This window comes from Papio anubis, chromosome 5, assembly GCF_008728515.1.
Source record: "Papio anubis isolate 15944 chromosome 5, Panubis1.0, whole genome shotgun sequence".
Taxonomy (NCBI): Eukaryota; Metazoa; Chordata; class Mammalia; order Primates; family Cercopithecidae; genus Papio; species Papio anubis.
In genome coordinates this window covers 127,334,564-127,351,464 of record NC_044980.1, presented here as the reverse complement: position 1 = coordinate 127,351,464, position 16,901 = coordinate 127,334,564, and the positions used below count along the sequence as shown (strand labels likewise).

The following is a 16,901-nucleotide window of genomic DNA, read 5'->3' as shown; positions in this document are numbered from 1 at the left end:
GCCACCCACCCAACCTGGGACTGGGCACCCAGCGGACCTCAACCAATGCTTTATTCTCCCAAGAGGCGCCTCGTCCCTTAACAACCTCCCTGTCACTGAAGCCTAATAGAGAAGACTCTTCTCTGCCCTGGCTGGCAAGGGGGCATGGAGCAGGAGGTGCTGGGGTGCAGGAGCCTCAACAGGGACAGAGGAGGGGGAGGCTGGAGCTCTGCAACCAATGTGGGGTTGGCCCTGGCCCTGTGGGCCTTGCGACCTGCGGTGAGAGGTGCCAGTGCTAGGGCCTAGCGGGCAGCAGGGGGCGCCCCAGACCCTACCTTTGCAGGAGTTTGGAGAGACTAAGGGAATTCAGAGAGGGCAATGGAGACCTTCCTCACCCCACAGATTAATACTCTCTCACTAGCAGCACAATCTCAGTGTGTCATTGCACACTGATTTGTGATTATCTACTTGAAGTCTGTCTCCCACTCTGGCCTGGTCTCTGTAAGGGGCATGTTGTCCCCACAGTGTCCTCAGGGCCCTGCAGCAGATGCTCAGTGAGTGCTGAATCAGTATCGCAATATTCGCATGAATGAAAGTGGTCCCCTAGCCTGGGCATGGTGGCTCACGCCTGTAATCCAGCACTTTGGGAGGCCAAGGCAGACGGATCATGAAGTCAGGAGATCGAGACCAGCCTGGCCAGCATGGTGAAACCCCGTTTCTACTAAAATTACAAAAATTAGCTGGGTGTGGTGGTGGGTGCCTGTAGTCCCAGCTACTCGGGAGGCCGAGGCAGGAGAATCGCTTGAACCCAGGAGGCGGAGGTTGCAGTGAGCCGAGATTGTGCCACTGCACTCCAGCCTGGGCAACAGAGCTAGACTCTGTCTCAAAAAAAAAAAAAAAGAAAAAGAACAGCGTTGCCTCAGACCAACATGTACCCTGAATCCCCCTGCCCTACATTAATCAGCTGGGTTAGGTTCACAGGTGCGATTTTATTTATTTTGTTTGTTTTTGGTTTTTTTTGAAGACAAAGTCTTGCGCTGTCTCCTAGGCTGGAGTGCAGTGGCATGATCTTGGCTCACTGCAAACTCTGCCTCCCGGGTTCAAGCGATTCTCCTGCCTCAACCTCTCTATAGTCCCTGTAGCTGGGATTACAGGCATGCATCTCCACACCCGGCTAATTTTTTGTCTTTTTAGTAGAGATGAGGTTTCACCAGTTTGGCCAGGATAGTCTCAAACTCGTGACCTCAAATGAGCCACCCACCTTGGCCTCCCAAAGTGCTGGGATTACAGGCATGAGCCACCTCGCCCAGCCGACACAGGTGTGGTTTTAGAGTGAGGGGCAAGCCTGAGTCATTCTTCTGGATCACTGTGGTCCTGCTTTGGGCTGGCTACAGGAGGAGAGAGAGGCTGTGGTGCCAAGTCCAGGGCAGCTGGGCCACAGGGCTGACAGTCCCTTCCCATGGCCAGGTGGGCTGGTCACCCAGATACCCCCTCAGTCCCAGGGCTGATTTCCTACCAGCATCCCGTGCTGATTCCACAGTTGAGGACGCTGAGCCCTTCCCATTCACAGCTGAGCTGCTGGAGCTGGAGCTGAGAACAACCACAGCCTGTTTGTCCAGGTTCCTGGGATCCCTAACAAGGAGACCTCCCTCCATGGGCATTTGGGGCACACACATACTCCACCCCAAATTTACTTCCAATACCTTGTGCATCGTAGACTCAGAACATTGGATCTGGAGGCACCCTTAGGAACCTACTATCTACTGCTCTGGAGAGGAAATGGGTTCATTCTCTGTGGCAAACAACTAAGTCAGTGGCCCCAGAAGCTAAGATTCTTTGAGTTTTTTTTTTTTTTTTTTTTTTGAGGCGGAGTCTCTCTCTGTCGCCCAGGCTGGAGTGCAGTGGCCGGATCTCAGCTCACTGCAAGCTCCGCCTCCCGGGTTCATGCCATTCTCCTGCCTCAGCCTCCCGAGTAGCTGGGACTACAGGCGCCCGCCACCTCGCCCAGCTAGTTTTTTGTATTTTTTAGTAGAGACGGGGTTTCACCGTGTTAGCCAGGATGGTCTCGATCTCCTCACCTCGTGATCCGCCCGTCTCGGCCTCCTAAAGTGCTGGGATTACAGGCTTGAGCCACCACGCCCGGCCGATTCTTTGAGTTTTAATGTAACCTCTGACCTACACAGCCTTGCTTTGAGCCCTCAGAGAAGGTTCAAGACCCTTCCCTGATATAGCTTGATCCATCTTTGCATAGGCCAAGCCCTCTGTGAGGAATGACCATCAGCTTCCCTTGGGCTAGCAACAATTTTTTCATTAGGTCTGCATTGCCTGGAGGTTTTAGGGGGACAGGGGCCTGGTGACATGCAGAGTATGCAACCCAGCACACTGGCAGTGAGGTGTCCGGTCAAGACTACTTGTTAAATGAATGAATGAATCACTTCCTCAGAGAAACCCTTCCTGAACCCTCCTACCCCTAGACCAGCCCAGGCCTCTAGGAAAACTCCCAGCTCCCTCACTGCCTGTGTGAGCTACCCCCAGCAAGGACAGCAGCTACATTCCCCGCACTCTTTTCAGAGCCTGACTCAGGGTAGGTACTCAGAAAATCATGAATAAAAAACAAACTCAGGCAAAAATCTTCGCCGACCTAGGGACACTCCCTCGAGGCTCCTCCCAAACTTTCCTGCGGTCCCAGGCAGGTGGTTGTAGCGGGTGGGGCGTGCAGCAGTCCTGCCTTGGATGCGGAGCTTTACCTCTGAGCACATCTTTGACTTTGGGTGCATCCCTCATCCTCTCAATTCCACAGGAACATATTGAAGATCAAATGAAATACTGCCCTGAGGCTAGGTGCGATGGCTCATGCCTGTAGTATCAGGACTTCAGGAGGCCGAGGAGGATGGATCACTTGGGCCCAGCAATTTGAGACCAGCCTGGGCAACGTGGCGAAATCCCATCTGTACAAAATTACCAAAATCAACCGGGCATGGTGGCACGCACCTGTAGTCCCAGCTACTCAGGAGGCTGAGGTGGGAGGATCACTTGAGCCCAGGATGTCGAGGCTGCAGTGAGTCAAGATTGCACGACTGAACTCCAGCCTCGGCAACAGAGTGAAACCCTGTCTCAAAAAATAATAATAACAATCAAAAATAGAAATACTGCTCTGAAGTTATAGCCCTTGGTGTGCACTGAGCATCTTTATTATGATTCCTTAGGAGGTGGCAGCAGATCCCTTGGAAAACTCAGGGATCTTGTGGTTTTGCTGAGCCCACTGTCAGGTGTGTGTGTGGGACTCCCAGGGTTCCCTACCCCATCCAATGCAATGGAGCCTCACACCAGCCAGCACAGAAAACATTGCTTTATTAACTGCGTTTGCCAACACACGAGGAGTGCAAAGGGCTCCCTATGACACAAGCCCTGGTGGGGCTGGGGTCTGGAAGCCCCCATGAGTGAGCAGGACAGGATGGGGCTGGGAACTATGCAGCAGCGGCAACACAGAATCATGCAGGGCACAGCGGGCATTGGCCACACCCAGGTGACCATACATTCTATTGCTCGTTAAGGGTTGCGAACATGGACAATGTACAAAAAGGAGAAATAGGTCTTTGCGTTAATGAAAAATACATTTTTTCTCTACAAAGGAATCTTTTCTAATACAAGAAAATAAATATTGCAACATAAGCCAAAAATAATTTAAAATTGCTCTTTTCAATATATTTTCAATATTTCTCTTGTATATTAACAAATGGCACATCACTTTCTTTGAAACAAAGACAGAAGGTGTCTCCTCCTGTGACATTCATATCATTCCCCCCACCGTCCCCTCAAACTCACGTGGAACACAAAGTGTTTGTGCCTCTGAGGGAGAAAGTGGCAGGAGGTGCCTTAAAGAACAACCAAAGGTCTCAGACTCCAGCCCTGGCTCATTGGCCAATGTGGCCAGCAAGGCCAAGAGCATTGGAGAGTGCCCTCCCCAAGGGCTTTGCTACAGAAATCCAGATCATTTTTCAGTGGTTTGCACATGGGCAGAGGTTGGCCACATCTGGCAGTTAGCAAGGAAATGCCAAGTTCAGCCACTGCCAATGTTTGTTAGAATTGGGCAGTTGAATCTCTAGGAATTGTCCCAGCTAGTCCCATAGTGTGCCCATACACAGTACACACAGGCATGCCTGCACGAGGACACACGAGGCGTGGCCTGGCACACCCCCCACAAACAATTCAACATCTTTGTCTGGAAACCTGGGGTGGCTTCTCCAAGGAAGCTGAGGCCCTTACATTGCAAATGCTCACACACTGTCACAAAGTCAGGCTCATTTAATAAAATAAACCCTTCTACCTTTCTTCTTCTCATTTGTCTCAAAATACATTTATGATACATAAAAATACTTTTCTTGCACATTATCCTTTGTCACATGATGAGGGGGAAGGAGGTGGTGGGCGATCAGGTCAGTGAGAAGGGGGAGGATAGCCAGAATGAGTTACAGAGCAGCTTCTCCCTCCCTGTGGAGGAGCAGTGCGAGTGGGGAGACGTGGTCAAGAGAAAGATCCACCTCCGCCTCTGGCCTGGAAAAGGAACCTGCCTTGCTTGGTCTCAGGGGCAGCAAAGCCCTCTACACTGGGGACAGTAGACCGGAAAAAGAGAGAAGCAGCTGTGACTAACGGGGGAAAGGCTGGGAACTCGGGGAGGATGGGTGGCTGGCATCCTTCTCCTTGCAGCCTGGTGGACATCCTGGAGGTGGAGACAGCTACCTGGAGAAGACTGCTCCAGGGCTTGGCCTGGGAGTGAAAGGGCTCCCCAAGTGAAAGGCCACCCTCATCCCCTCGCAGCAGCCAGCCAGCCTAACAGACATCTGGGTTCTGCAGGACACAGGCTCAGCGACAGTCCAGTCCAAAGCAATAGCCAATGAAGAAGGAACAGAATCCAGAGGCCAACAACATGAGCAGAGGCTCTTGGAAGAACACCAGCCACCCCGAGGCAAGGGGCCAGACTCGTTGCACCCTCTCCCTAATTCTCCGCCCACCCCTGCCACCAGGGAGGCCCAGTCCCTGCCCCAGGATGGTGTGAAGGGGCAAGGGGCCAAGTGCGGAGACTGCTAGACCCTGGGCTTTCCGGGACCCCTGGCAGTTTGGTTGTTCTTTAAGCTCACCTCTTTGCTTCTTGCAGGGTCAGACTGGGCCATCTGGCACAGACAGGGTTGCAGCCCGAGGTGACCCAAAGCATGGGGAAGGAAGAAGTTCTGTTCAAAGGCAGTAAACAGAGACTGGGGTTGGGACGCTGATGCTGACACTGACTGGTCACTACTACCAAGGCGGGCAGGCAGACTAAACTCTACGGGCTAGCTCATGCCATCCCAACGCCCAGAATCCTTGAAGCCCACCCCACTCCCTCCAAGTCCACCCGGACTAGACACATTTGTCCGATCCTCTGAACTGAGTCATTATCTTTGTTTCCTGTTTTGCTAAAATTCACATGAAACTGAGTGTCGATGACAATGCCACTGTCGTACCTTGATAGTTTTGGAGTTAGGGGTGGATGAAGGTCAAGCTGTTCCCCATCCTGCTTATTTGCTTTATGTATTTGGGGAGGAGGGAACCACATGGTAAAGACATTTTCCATGCTGGTTTCACTGTCAGTATCTTTCCCCTCTGTGACTCTCAGAGTTTAGGAAAGCTCACAGTGGGCTCAGCCCAGGATCTGAAATCTAACACCCAGGTACACTTCAGCAGCAGAAAAGCATCCTCTTCCGAGCGCTTGGGCTCTTCTCCTTGGGTGTGTGCAATGAACATGTTTCTATACTTTGATGCTAGAGAACTCCATTTTAAAAAAAGTCCAAGTGACAAGTTGTCAGGTCCAGGCTGTGCTGTATTATGGTCAAAATATTCTTTGGCATCCACAGAATGATTCGACTGATTCACTGGACTTTTTGCAAGGTTCTTGTTGGAGAAGTTCTGGCTTTACCAGTGGCGGAAGTGACCCAGGAGTAATTCATCAAAGAAAAAAAAATGTTTTCACGGAATTCCTTTTTTGTTGTTCCCTGAGCTATCACCCTGGGGCCACTCTACTGAAACTCTTCAGAGCAACTACCTGGGACCTAAGCGGGGGGGGGGGGGGGGGAAAGGCAGGACACGGGGGATGGCTGGGCAAGGGGTTAAGGCTCAGGAACAGGGGAACATCCAGCAAGACTTACAACAGCCCCAGCGGCCAACACCGGCCCGCCCTGGGCCCCGGGATCCCACTGCTTGTTGGAAGGAGGAGTTTCCAAAAGGAAACCACGGAAGAAGCTCATCTCTTAGCAGGACTAGGAAACTTGAAAAGGCAAGCGGTCTGGTCTGGTCACCTCTGTCTGAGTGACCAGACTTCGGCCGAGACTGGCCCCAAAGGAAGGAAGGAAGTTGGAGCCCCAGAGTGATTCTCTACAGTGGGCTGGTCTGAGCCCCATGACCCTGTCTGGGCACTGGCCCTCCCTTACAGCCCTCCACCTGCACTGGCAGCTGGCTGTTTGGGAGTCCCCTGAGTAAATGGCACAGCTCAGGAGGGATTCTGGGAACCCCTTCCCAGAGCCGCTGGGCTGGGCACTGGCAGGGGCAGAGCAGCAAGGGAGGGGAGGGTGGCAGGGTGGGCAGGCAGGCCTCAGATGATACGGGCTGATCAGGAACAGCTTTCAGTTCCCCTGGAACCAGCGGGCCCTCTGCACCCCCTCAGTGCTTTCTCATATAAACTCGTTGTGCTTGTGACAGTGAGTAGACTCTGGCTGGGTATTGTTTATTATACTTCCTTGGGGATCGGTGGAGTGCAGCAGGACCCCCCAAATGGACCCCAGTGGAATCTGGGGGCAAGGCGGGGTAGGCCCTGGACCGGCCCAACTGCCATGAAATAATGCCCAAACGACAGTCTGTGTCACCCAGTGGCAGCGGGCTGGAGTCCTGAGCTCTTCTCCACCTTGCCCACTTCTAGCCAGGGGCCCAGCAATACCACGTGGGCAGGGCAGGGATGGTGCACGGGACCTGGCAGGGTCCTGGCGGCCGGAGCCGTGGAAGGAATCCTAACATCCTAGACCAGCACAGAGGAAAGACAACAGTGTAGAATTCAAAACTCTCTCTATATTAAAAATAAAACCACGACGGAGTGGCAGCCTCGAGGGTCTGGGACACTCGGCAGAGACTGGAAATGGCAGTTGTGACTGGGCTGAGGCCTTGTTGGGGGACCAGGGCAGGGCCCGGGACAGGGAAGGGGGTGAGTTAGGAGGCCAGTACTCCCATGCGGACCACCTCCTCTGCCCCTGCCTCCCGGGGACCCCGCTGCACCCCACCGTCCTCGGCCTCTACATCTGAGTCGCTCATCTCCCCATCAGAGAAGTAGCCATCAGTCTCAGTGTCAAAATGCAGGCTGACCTTGGGCCTCTCAGCCACAGCTGAAGGTGGTCCCATTCCAGCATCAGGCCTGGCACCCGGCAATCTCCGGGTTACCTTGCTCTCGCGGGGCGGCCGGAGCCGGCCCAAAGGCTTAGGGCTCGCTGCAGGGCCAGGCACTTGGACATCTGAGTCAGCAGCTACTGAGGCTGCCTCGTCCGGGGTCTCAGGGGCCAGTGGTGGGGGGCTTTCAGGGGTGGCTAGGATGGGACAGTCCCCGGCTGTAGGGCTGGATGGCAAGTGAGAAGACGTCCGACGTGGTGGCTTCCTGGTAGGTGGCCCTTGACCCCCCTTGCCGCTGCCTGCATCCTGGCCCCAGGTCTTCTTGGGGGCTTTGTCTGGAGTCGTCCGTGAACCAGGCCCGTCCTGCGGCGGCGGTGGTGGTGGTTTCTTCTTGGCAGGCAGGCGGGTGCGGCCTCGGGCCTTCCTAGCAGGGTCGCCAGGTCGCAGCGAGGGGTCCCGCATGAAGCTGAGCAGTGTCTCCTCATCCTGCAGCAGCTCTTCTGACAGCAGCCCCGGAGCAGGGTCCTCGCGATGCCCATTGTTCAGCGGCCACTCGCTCATGGCCATGTTCTCTGCTGTGATCTGCACTGACTGTGCCAGCCAGCTGTTGAAGAAGGTGCCATCGATGGGGAATGAGGTGGACAGGCCTGCTGAGGGGAGAGAGGAGGCAAGTGAGATGCCAGCAGACGCGTGTCCCACCCTTTCAGGAAGCCCGCTGATGCTCCCAGCACACCACCATGCATCTTCTTCTCTCTGCCCCCCTGTGCCAGACCCAGGTGAGCTACCTTTGTCCATCCCTCCTGCCAACACCACCAAAGAGTTGGGACTACTTATACCCTTCTCTCCAGAAGGACGTGCTGCCCTCAAGATGGGCTTCATAATTTGTGGGATGGAGTATAAAATGAAAATATAGGCTCCTTGTTCAAATATTATTAAGAATTTCAAGGTGGAGTGTTATAGCTCTTTTAGTTTGTCTAGCAGGTTTTCTGGATTTTACCAGAAAGCCTGCCATGGGGAAAAAAATTCAAGGTGGCAGCAGCAGAGCATTAAACCAAGATCAAGGACCCTGTGCAACGGCATAGGTTGCTACCCACGAAGTTGGCCCTGCCCACCACCCCCACTCTGGTGGGGTTGGGGAAGGAGGAATCTGGAGGAAAATGCCCTCAGGCCACCAGAGGGCACTCGGTCTTTATAAGCATTGCCTCCCAGAGCTTGCAGCAAAGAGCTTGGATAAAGGGATCAGGCGCGAATAGGGGTAGCAAGCAGTATCCAGTCCCTCCTGGATGTCAGGGGAGAGAGGAGGCAAGTGAGATGCCAGCAAATGTGAGGGAGGCAGATCCTTCCTCCCTTACCGAGGTCTTGGGAAGGGACAGCTGGTGAGACGTGAGACTGGGTTTCCTGTTACACACCCAAGTTATCCCCTTCTTTTTGCGGGAGGGGTGTGAAATGAAGGAACATGGTCTTGCTCTGTCACCCAGGCTGGAGTGCAGTAGCATGATCATGGTGCACTGCAGCCTCAGCCTCATGGGATCAAGTGATCCTCCCAACTCAGCCTCCTGATAACTGGGAATACAGGCATGCACCACCATGCCTGGGTTGTCCCCTTGTTGAGACAGAGGGACAGAAAGGATGACCTGGGGCCTCTGTCCCAGAGGCAAGGTCTGGAAGGGGACTCCATGATGCTCCCTGAGATCTCTGGAGGAAGCACGTGAGGTCCATGAGTCACACTGCTCCCATTAGGCTGCTCTGCCTAACAGGAGGCCTGGGACAGTGGAGGTGATGGGCAGGGCCAGGGCCTGCAGCCACTCCTCTGGGTATCTCTGGGTAGCTCCAGGAAAGTCTGCTGCTGTTACAGGAAGGGCCTATTTAGAGGATTCTGGGAGAGTAAGACAAGGATGGGGCTTTCTGGTAGATCCGCCCCTCCCAGCATGGGGGCTGTCCTGGGGGACTCTGGGAAAATCCAGCCACCGGGATCCAGCCAGGGAAATGACTGGACAGTTCCTGAATGGGCGTGGCCCAGCCTCCATCCAGGTCTACATAAGGGGCATTTCCCAGGATGTCACACGGGGCTCTGAGATCTGTCTCCTTTGTGGGTGGAAGGTGTGTGCACCTGGGCAAGCAAGGGCCTGGTTACCGCTCTTGAGCCTCAGTCTCCTATTCTGTGCAGCTGGCCTTCTGCAGGGCAGAGCTGCAAGTGTGGTGATGGTCAAGCCTGCCCGTGTCTGCAGGCCAGCATGGCCCTCACTCACCCAGCTGCCCCAGGACTGAGTCAGGCCCCGCCTTCACTTTCTCTTTCTTCTCAGTGCTGCCCTTGGAGCCCTCGCAGCCCTTCCTCTTCGAGTCACTCTTCTTGCCCTTTGCTCTCCTCCCAGACCGCTCTGTGTCAGGGAAAGCGAGAGGAGGAGGGATATGGTTACCCTGAGTGGCCTCAGTCAGCACCAAGATCCCTGCGTGGCAGCCCAGGAGTCCTCCATCAGTCAGTGCTCACCCTCCACAGCAAAAAGGTTGGAGCCAGGGGACGGCTGGCGTGGTGGGGTGAGCCAATTGTCCACTGTGCCCTGTGGGGGACTTGGGGTGGCCACAGGGCCACAAGGAGAGGCCCTTGCAGGACCTGGACTCTAGTCTGACCTGCACAACCTGCAGCCTTGGGAGAGAGTGTGGGTGGTGGGAAGAATGGCTGGAGGGGAGTCTGGACAGGTCAGGGCCTTGAATGCCAGGCTGAGGAGCTAGACATGTCAGTGGAAGGAACACTATCTGAGGGGTCGAGAGGCTTGGGGTCCATTCCTAACCCCAGGGTCAGCTCCCCTGAACCAGTCTCCTGCATTGGTCTCTTGGTTGGCTTTCAAAGTCAGGCAGTGAACTGGATGGGAGATTCAGGGTGCACCCCTGGCTCCTGTATCCTTTCAGTTCAGGCCAGGCCTCAGTCTCATCTATTTTGGTTTGTTTTGAGACAGAGTCTTGCTCTGTTGCCCATGATGGAGCGCAGTAGTACAATCATAGTTTACTGCAGACTTGACCTCCCAGGCTCAAGTGATCCTTTACCCTCAGACTCCTGAGTAGCTGGGACCACAGGTGCACGCCACCACACCTGGCTAATTTTCAAATTTTGTAGAGACAGGATCTTACTATGTTGCCTGGACTGGTCTTGAACTCTTGGGCTCCAGTAATCCTTCCACCTTGGCCTCCCAAAGTGCTGGGATTACAGGTGTGAGCCACTGTGCCTGGCCACATCTGTTTATTTATTTATTTTTTAGAGACAAAGCCTGGCTCTGTTACCCAGGCTGGAGTGCAGTGGTGTAATCATAGCTCGCTTGCAGCCTCAAACTACTGGGCTCAAGCAATCCTCCTACTTCTGCTCCCCCAAGCAGCTAGGAATACAGGCATGTGTCACCATGCTCAGCTAATTTTTGTAATTTTTTTTTGTACAGACAGGTTGGTCTGGAACGCCTGCCTTCAAGTGATTTTCCCACTGTGGACTCCCAAAGTGCTGGGATTTTAGGCATGAGCCACCGTGCCTGGGCAATCTCATCTGTAACATGGCATGTAACCAATGCCTAGACACTCTGGAGGCAGGCTCCTGGAGAGGCTCCCCACTGCTCTCAGGACAGTGTAAGCTCCTGCCCCAGGCTACAAGAAGATCTTGCACATGTGACCCTGGTTACCCATCACCCCTACTTTAGGTGTCTTCCTTCTGCCCGGTGCAGCCATTCCAGCCTCCTTCCAGTTTCTCTGCCAAGACATGCTGTGGCCACTAAGTCTCCAAATACGTTGTTTTCTTGTCTTATCCTTCATCTGATTCAGCTCACAGCCCAAATATCATCTCCACTAGGAGGCCTTTTCTAGCCGCCAAGCCAGACAGCCTCACCAATATGCACACAGCCCATGACCCACCCCAAGCGTCAAGCCTCACAACAGTGTGAGCAGCAGCTTTGGACAGGGCAAACCAGTCGTCTCCAAATGCCCCGCCCTGCCCTGAACAAACAGCTGCCTGTTGTTGACACTCAAGACAAGGAGTTGCAAATGTCCCCAGAACCAATGCAGGGATGTGAACCCTCCAGGCTCTTGACCATGCTTCTGGAATCCTGTGCCTGAGGGCACTGCTCGTGGCTTGCCACCCTCTGCTTCCTCAACTGTGGGTGCCTTGCATGGGCTTCTCCTTCTGCAGCCGATATGTGGCCACAGCCAAGTGCTAGGAGGCCTAAGATGTTGTCGGAGCATCACTGCTTCTGGGAAGACATCCCTGATACTTCTATCCCTGCACTGGCAGCAACTGTAGCCTCTGCGATACCACGTTCCTTTCTCTCTCCAGATGGTGTGTTCCACAAGGGCGGGAACCCTATCCAATCCATGCTCAGCTAATGCTGGCTGAATGAATAAACAGAAGACAGGGGGCCTGGAAAGCTCCAGCAGCCAGGAAGCTGCCACAGTCTTTGGGTACATGGTGAGCTCTGCATGGCCACGACTAGCACCTGAACTTGGCAAGGCTAGATGTTGGGGCCAGAGTGGATGGTGATGCCAAAGCACAATCAGGTCAGCTCAGCTCTCAGGCAGAAGTAGGGGCAGCAGAGGTCCTCAGTCATTTGTTCCAATGGTGGCTCAGCAGCTTTCCTCCCTCCTCTCCACTCCAGGCCCAGCTCAGCTCCGAGGCTGAAGTGGCATTGGCAGACCCAGGCTCAAAGTCTCTCTCCACCCAGCTATTTCTGCTGCATGTAAACCAAACACTGGGGTACCGCTTTGGGGGCTAAGTGTTGCCCTTCTTAACATGTATACGCTCCAGGAAGGGTCCTGTGTCTGGCAATATCCACAATTAACAGATAAGATCAATGTCAGAGCTTCCTTCAGCCTTTGATTGCCAGACCCATTAAACACATGTGACGCCAAGAGAATACGAAGAATAAGAATAAAACAGCGGAAAACACTGCAGATGCAGTGCAAGAATCCTGTTAGGGTCAGACAGAAACAACAGCCAGGTCCTATCACATCTCTGGGGCAGCTGCCTTCTTCGAAACTGACTCCCAGGCACACCAGGGTTCAGGGAAGCTCACCAGCTTCTGGCCCTTCCTGCCTCAGCACCAGCAGAGAGCCACTAGGCCTTCTTCTCTGTACCTGTTCACATGCAATCAGCTCCTGAACTGCTGTGGCTTAGTCAACCAGAAAGCTCCCTGAGGGCAGGCCTGATGCCCACATTCCAACCTCTGGCTCTTTGCCTAGTGACACACAACCCAGGACCCTGGCAGGCCCCCGTCTGGGCCTACTAATTGGATGGTGAAGGGTAGGGGTGGGGGGCCAGTGGCCCCTGGCTCCACGAAGATACCCCACCAGGGTCCAAAGACACACCCTCCTTGGGACCCAGCCCCGCAAGAGAGGGCACACGGAGGTGGCGGCGGCAGGTGGGGAAGGCGCCTACCTCGACACAGATCCTGTTCAATAAGTTTCATCTGCAGGTGGAATATCTGCTCCTGGAGTTTGCAGATGGCGTGTTTCGTTCTCTCGCGCCTTGTCACCATGTAGCACAGATTTCTAACCTGAGAAAACAAGAGAGATTTTCCACCTTACTCACAGGCAACCACCCCAGACCTCCCAGCTCTGGGGACCTTGCTATGGGTAGAGGCAGTGCCAGGGGCACAGGTTACCACCATAGCCTATCCTGCCCAGAACATCTACAAACCAATTTCCAGACCCTGAGCGCATCCTCAGCCCTGTGCTGCATGTCTCGGACACAAAACCTAAGGCCACACATAGCCTCGGCCCTGTGGTCCCTGGCTGAGCCAGGGCGGCCAGTGGAAGGCATCTGGTTAGATCAGCCCAGCATGCCCACCTTCCTCCTCGGAGTCTTACCTTCCTGGTAAGGTCAGCCACGCTGTCTCCCAAGGCCCTGCCAACATGGTTGCTCTCCTCTATAACCACAGTGCCCGCAGACTCATCAGGGTCTCACCAGGTCACCAACTTCATCCCTCTGCCTCCTGTCCAAGGCCTTTCTTTCCCAGTAAAGAAATTCTTCAGACACAAACGGCATGGCAAAAACTAACATGTGTCCTGAGCCACAAATGGCCCTGGTACTTGCAGCCCGAGAGAACGCCAGCAGAATAGCTTTGAGCAGAAAGGAAGTCCTAACCCAACTGTGCCCAGCCTGCAGCCAACCCATGTCTACCTGCTGCACTGGGACCTGAGCCAGGCTCATGCCATGCTGGCCAAGGCTTCCACATCCACACAGCCACCTTCACACTGCCAGTGACAGAACTCCTCAGCAGAGAGGGCAGAGGCCTCTCTGACTGCCTCAAGGCCAGCTGAGAAGAGCCCCCTGGGGCCTTAGATACCAGCTTCTAAGCTCATGGGACATGGACCCCTCCTACAGGTGGTCCCACAGGAAGCACCTGCAGGATGGACCATGCTGCTGCCAGCCCACCTGGCACCTTACCCTAGTGGGCCATCCCTCCCTGGCTGCTCTCAGGGCAGGCCACACTTCCGGAGCCAAGACCAAGCCCTCTTCCTTAAGACACTTCCTTGCTCTTCAGCACAGGATGGAGACTCCATTATCAGGGACAGTTGGCCAAAGCTGCTCAGCTTGAATTCTGGGTCCCACCAGGGTCTTTCCAGCTGGGACCAGGCTATTTCTCGTTGGGTTCCATCTTCAAGGCTGAGTTCAGTCTTCATGTCCTTAAGCTAGGGTGACCTCTGGTTCCAGACCCCCTGCCTGTTGGCATAACCATCATTTCTCCCAGTCCGAGGCCAGCCAAGATCAGACCTCTCTTCTGGGTATGGGGATCCTCCTTTCTTTCCTGAGCCCGGCCGTGAAGGATATACCACAAAGGTGGCTCCAGCCTCAGGCCTCCACCCGATGCGCTCTGCATGGACTCTCCGTGGCCTTCCACGCTGGTGTGCGCGCCCTCAGCTCAGACCGTGAGCACCAGGCCATCCACCCCTGAGCCTCAGCTCCACCTATCCCTATGGCCAGTACCACTCCAGGGGTCCACCCTGGGCTGCAACCACCTGGATCCAGCCTGTGAGCCCCAGCTCTAGCCTACCGGGATGGCCCACCTTCCTGTCAAAACCTGGACCTCCTAAAACCACCCTCCAACCAGCCTCCTTCCCCCATACCCTTAAGCACTGGCTATAGCTCTGTGGACTTGCACTGTGTGGGGCCCTGGACTCAAGCGAGCAACGCCACGGGGGCCCCTTTCTTCTCAGGGTAGGTAGGTGCTGACCAACTACTGACAGGACCAGGTGGCTCCGACCCACACTTCGGGGTGCTGAGCAAGGCGTCTTGGACACACCAGCAGCCAGTGGGAGTGGGAGTTGATCACACGGCGGGGGCAGAGCCTGGGAATGAGGAATCCAGGCTGGGGGGAGGCAGAGCAGAGCCTCATGGCAGGAGTCTGAAGGGAGCAGTGAGGAGTGGTGGGGCTGGCAAGGGAGGAGGGCAGGCGCTGAGGCTTCACTGAGCCAGGCCAAAGGAAGCCAAGGCTGGATTTTCTTTTTTTTCTTTTGAGACAGGGTCTCGCTCTGTCGCTTAGGCTGGAGTGCAGTGGCACGATCTCGGCTCACTGCAAACTCTGCCTCCCGGGTTCAAGCGATTCTCCTGCCTCCGCCTCCTGTGTAGCTGAGATTACAGGCGTCTGCCACCACACCTGGCTAATTTTTGTATTTTTAGTAGAGATGAGGTTTCACCATGTTGGCCAGGCTGGTCTCGAACTCCTGACCTCCTGATCCGCCCGCCTTGGACTCCCAAAGTGCTGGGATTACAGGCGTGAGCCACCGAGCTCGGCCCAGGGGTGGATTTTCACAGAGTGGTGAGACACTTCCCTTCTCCCTTCTTCCCTTCTCCCACCTGCAGTGGCTTCTGTATGGGATTGAATAGTGTTCCCCCAAATTCATTTTTACTGGGACCCTCACAACGTGACCTTATTTGGAAATAGGGTCTCTGTAGATATAAATAGTTAAGATGATATCATACTATATTAGGTTGGGCCCTTGATCTACTATGAGTGGAGTCCTGACACAGGGGCCTATAGGGAGAAGGCCATGTGACCTGGCAGAGGCAGAGGCTAGACAGATGTCCGCAGACCAAGGAACAGCAAAGATTCCTGACAACCACCAGAAGCTGGGAGGCACGAAGAGACTCTCCCGCAGAGCCCCCAGCAGGAACTAATCCTGCTGACACCTCAACCTTGGGCTTCCAGCCTCCAGAACCGTGAGGATGAATCTCACCATCCAGCTGGTGGCAGGCAGGCAGGCCTAGGAAACTAACAGGGATGCTGGGCATGAGACACTGGCAGCCTTTAGAAGGGACTTGGTGTGGAGCTCAAGAGGGAGGGGCAGCCAGCACCCCCACGTGGGGCAAAACTGTGGGCAGCCGTGAAAGACAGTGGAGCCTAAGGCCTCCAGCCCTCGGAGTGAACAGTCAGGGGAGAGCGGTGGATGACCATTGAGGCCAAGGAGTGGCCAGGGAGGGAGGGGGTAAACCGGGACCTCAGTGGGGACCTGGTCAGAGCATCACAGGAAAAGGACTCCAAGACTAAGGGCAGGTCTGATTGTGGCAGCCACTGCTGAGAGGTTTGGGGGATGCAGAGGTAGGCGGGGGAGGCTGCAGGCGGCCCAGGTGGCAGGCTTTGGGATGTGGCGGAAATCCGGCCAGAGTGGGCAGCAAGGATGCAAATACCATGAGGGACGACAGGAAAGGAGAGATGGGGGTGGGAGCAGAGGAACCCACGACTAGAGGGAAATAGGGAGGGAGGATTCGCTTTTGAAGATGAGAGAGGGTTGAACAGATTCAAATGTTGGTGGAAAAGGACCCGCAGAAAGGAAGAAGAAAAGAGAGACTCGTGAGCTGCAGGTGTGGGCCAGAAAAAAGACCCCTGTGGGGGAAGGAAGACAGGAGGGAAGGGAAGAGAATGGACCGAGAGTCTGGGCTGGCAGAAGTTAGAGGCCCTGGTGTGAGGACAGAGGGGAGGCTGTCCTGAGGGAGGCAGGGCCCAGCACGTGGGCAGCAGGGATGAGGTGGGGTGTGCGGCAGGGATTGCCCTGCTCAGCGCTGTGGAATTTCTCCTCATGGAGGGAGTGGCTCTCAGTGGGTGAGGCTCTGCCAGGGGTCTGGCCTCAGCGAGGGACAAGGGTTGGGGCATAGCAGGCCAGTGCCAAACAGGGAGTGAGTGAAGAAAGCAGGACAGAGAAGGGTGGAGGGCCTGGGAGACAAGTGAGCAGGGAGAGCAGGAGACTGCGGGCAGGGAGGAGGAAGTGGCGATTTTTGGGTTACTGACCTGGGAACAGCTGGAGGTGGTGACTGGGCTTGGGTGAGGCAGGGGCACTAATGGGTTGGGGGAGCTCTGGAGATGGGAGGCACAGGGGCAGAAGAGCCAGATGTCTGGAGGCTGGAGCTGCCCAGGACAAGGATGGCTTTGGTGGGAGGCCAAGCGGGCCACCATCCAGGCACTGAGGCCAGGACCCACTTCCTGCTGAGTCTTTCCCTCCTTGGGAAGTTGTCCCATGTCATCCTCTGGGCAGGTGTGTGTCTTAGAGCT

General features: G+C 55.1%; 1 protein-coding gene and 1 non-coding gene across 11 annotated transcripts in view; one reads left to right on the top strand and one right to left on the bottom strand.

Moving 5' to 3' along the window:
• Nucleotides 1-3,312: 3,312 nt before the first annotated feature.
• Nucleotides 3,313-16,901, bottom strand: part of JADE2 (jade family PHD finger 2) — a 57,044-nt gene continuing 43,455 nt past the window's right edge. For 7 of the 10 annotated variants that reach the window (XM_009209095.3, XM_009209096.4, XM_009209093.4 and 4 more), the window contains exons 10-12: nucleotides 12,791-12,908; nucleotides 9,633-9,761; nucleotides 3,313-8,033 (exon numbers count right to left, since the gene is read on the bottom strand). In XM_009209095.3, coding sequence (XP_009207359.1) covers nucleotides 7,210-8,033; nucleotides 9,633-9,761; nucleotides 12,791-12,908 — 1,071 coding nt within the window. In that variant the 3' untranslated portion in view covers nucleotides 3,313-7,209. The remainder of the gene's footprint in view (nucleotides 8,034-9,632; nucleotides 9,762-12,790; nucleotides 12,909-16,901) is intronic. The other 3 variants (XM_031666459.1, XM_009209100.4, XM_003900108.4) reach the window with 3 other exon arrangements.
• LOC116275116 lies at nucleotides 8,333-8,392 on the top strand. The gene has a single exon (XR_004184076.1). It is a non-coding gene; the product is annotated as a U7 small nuclear RNA (small nuclear RNA).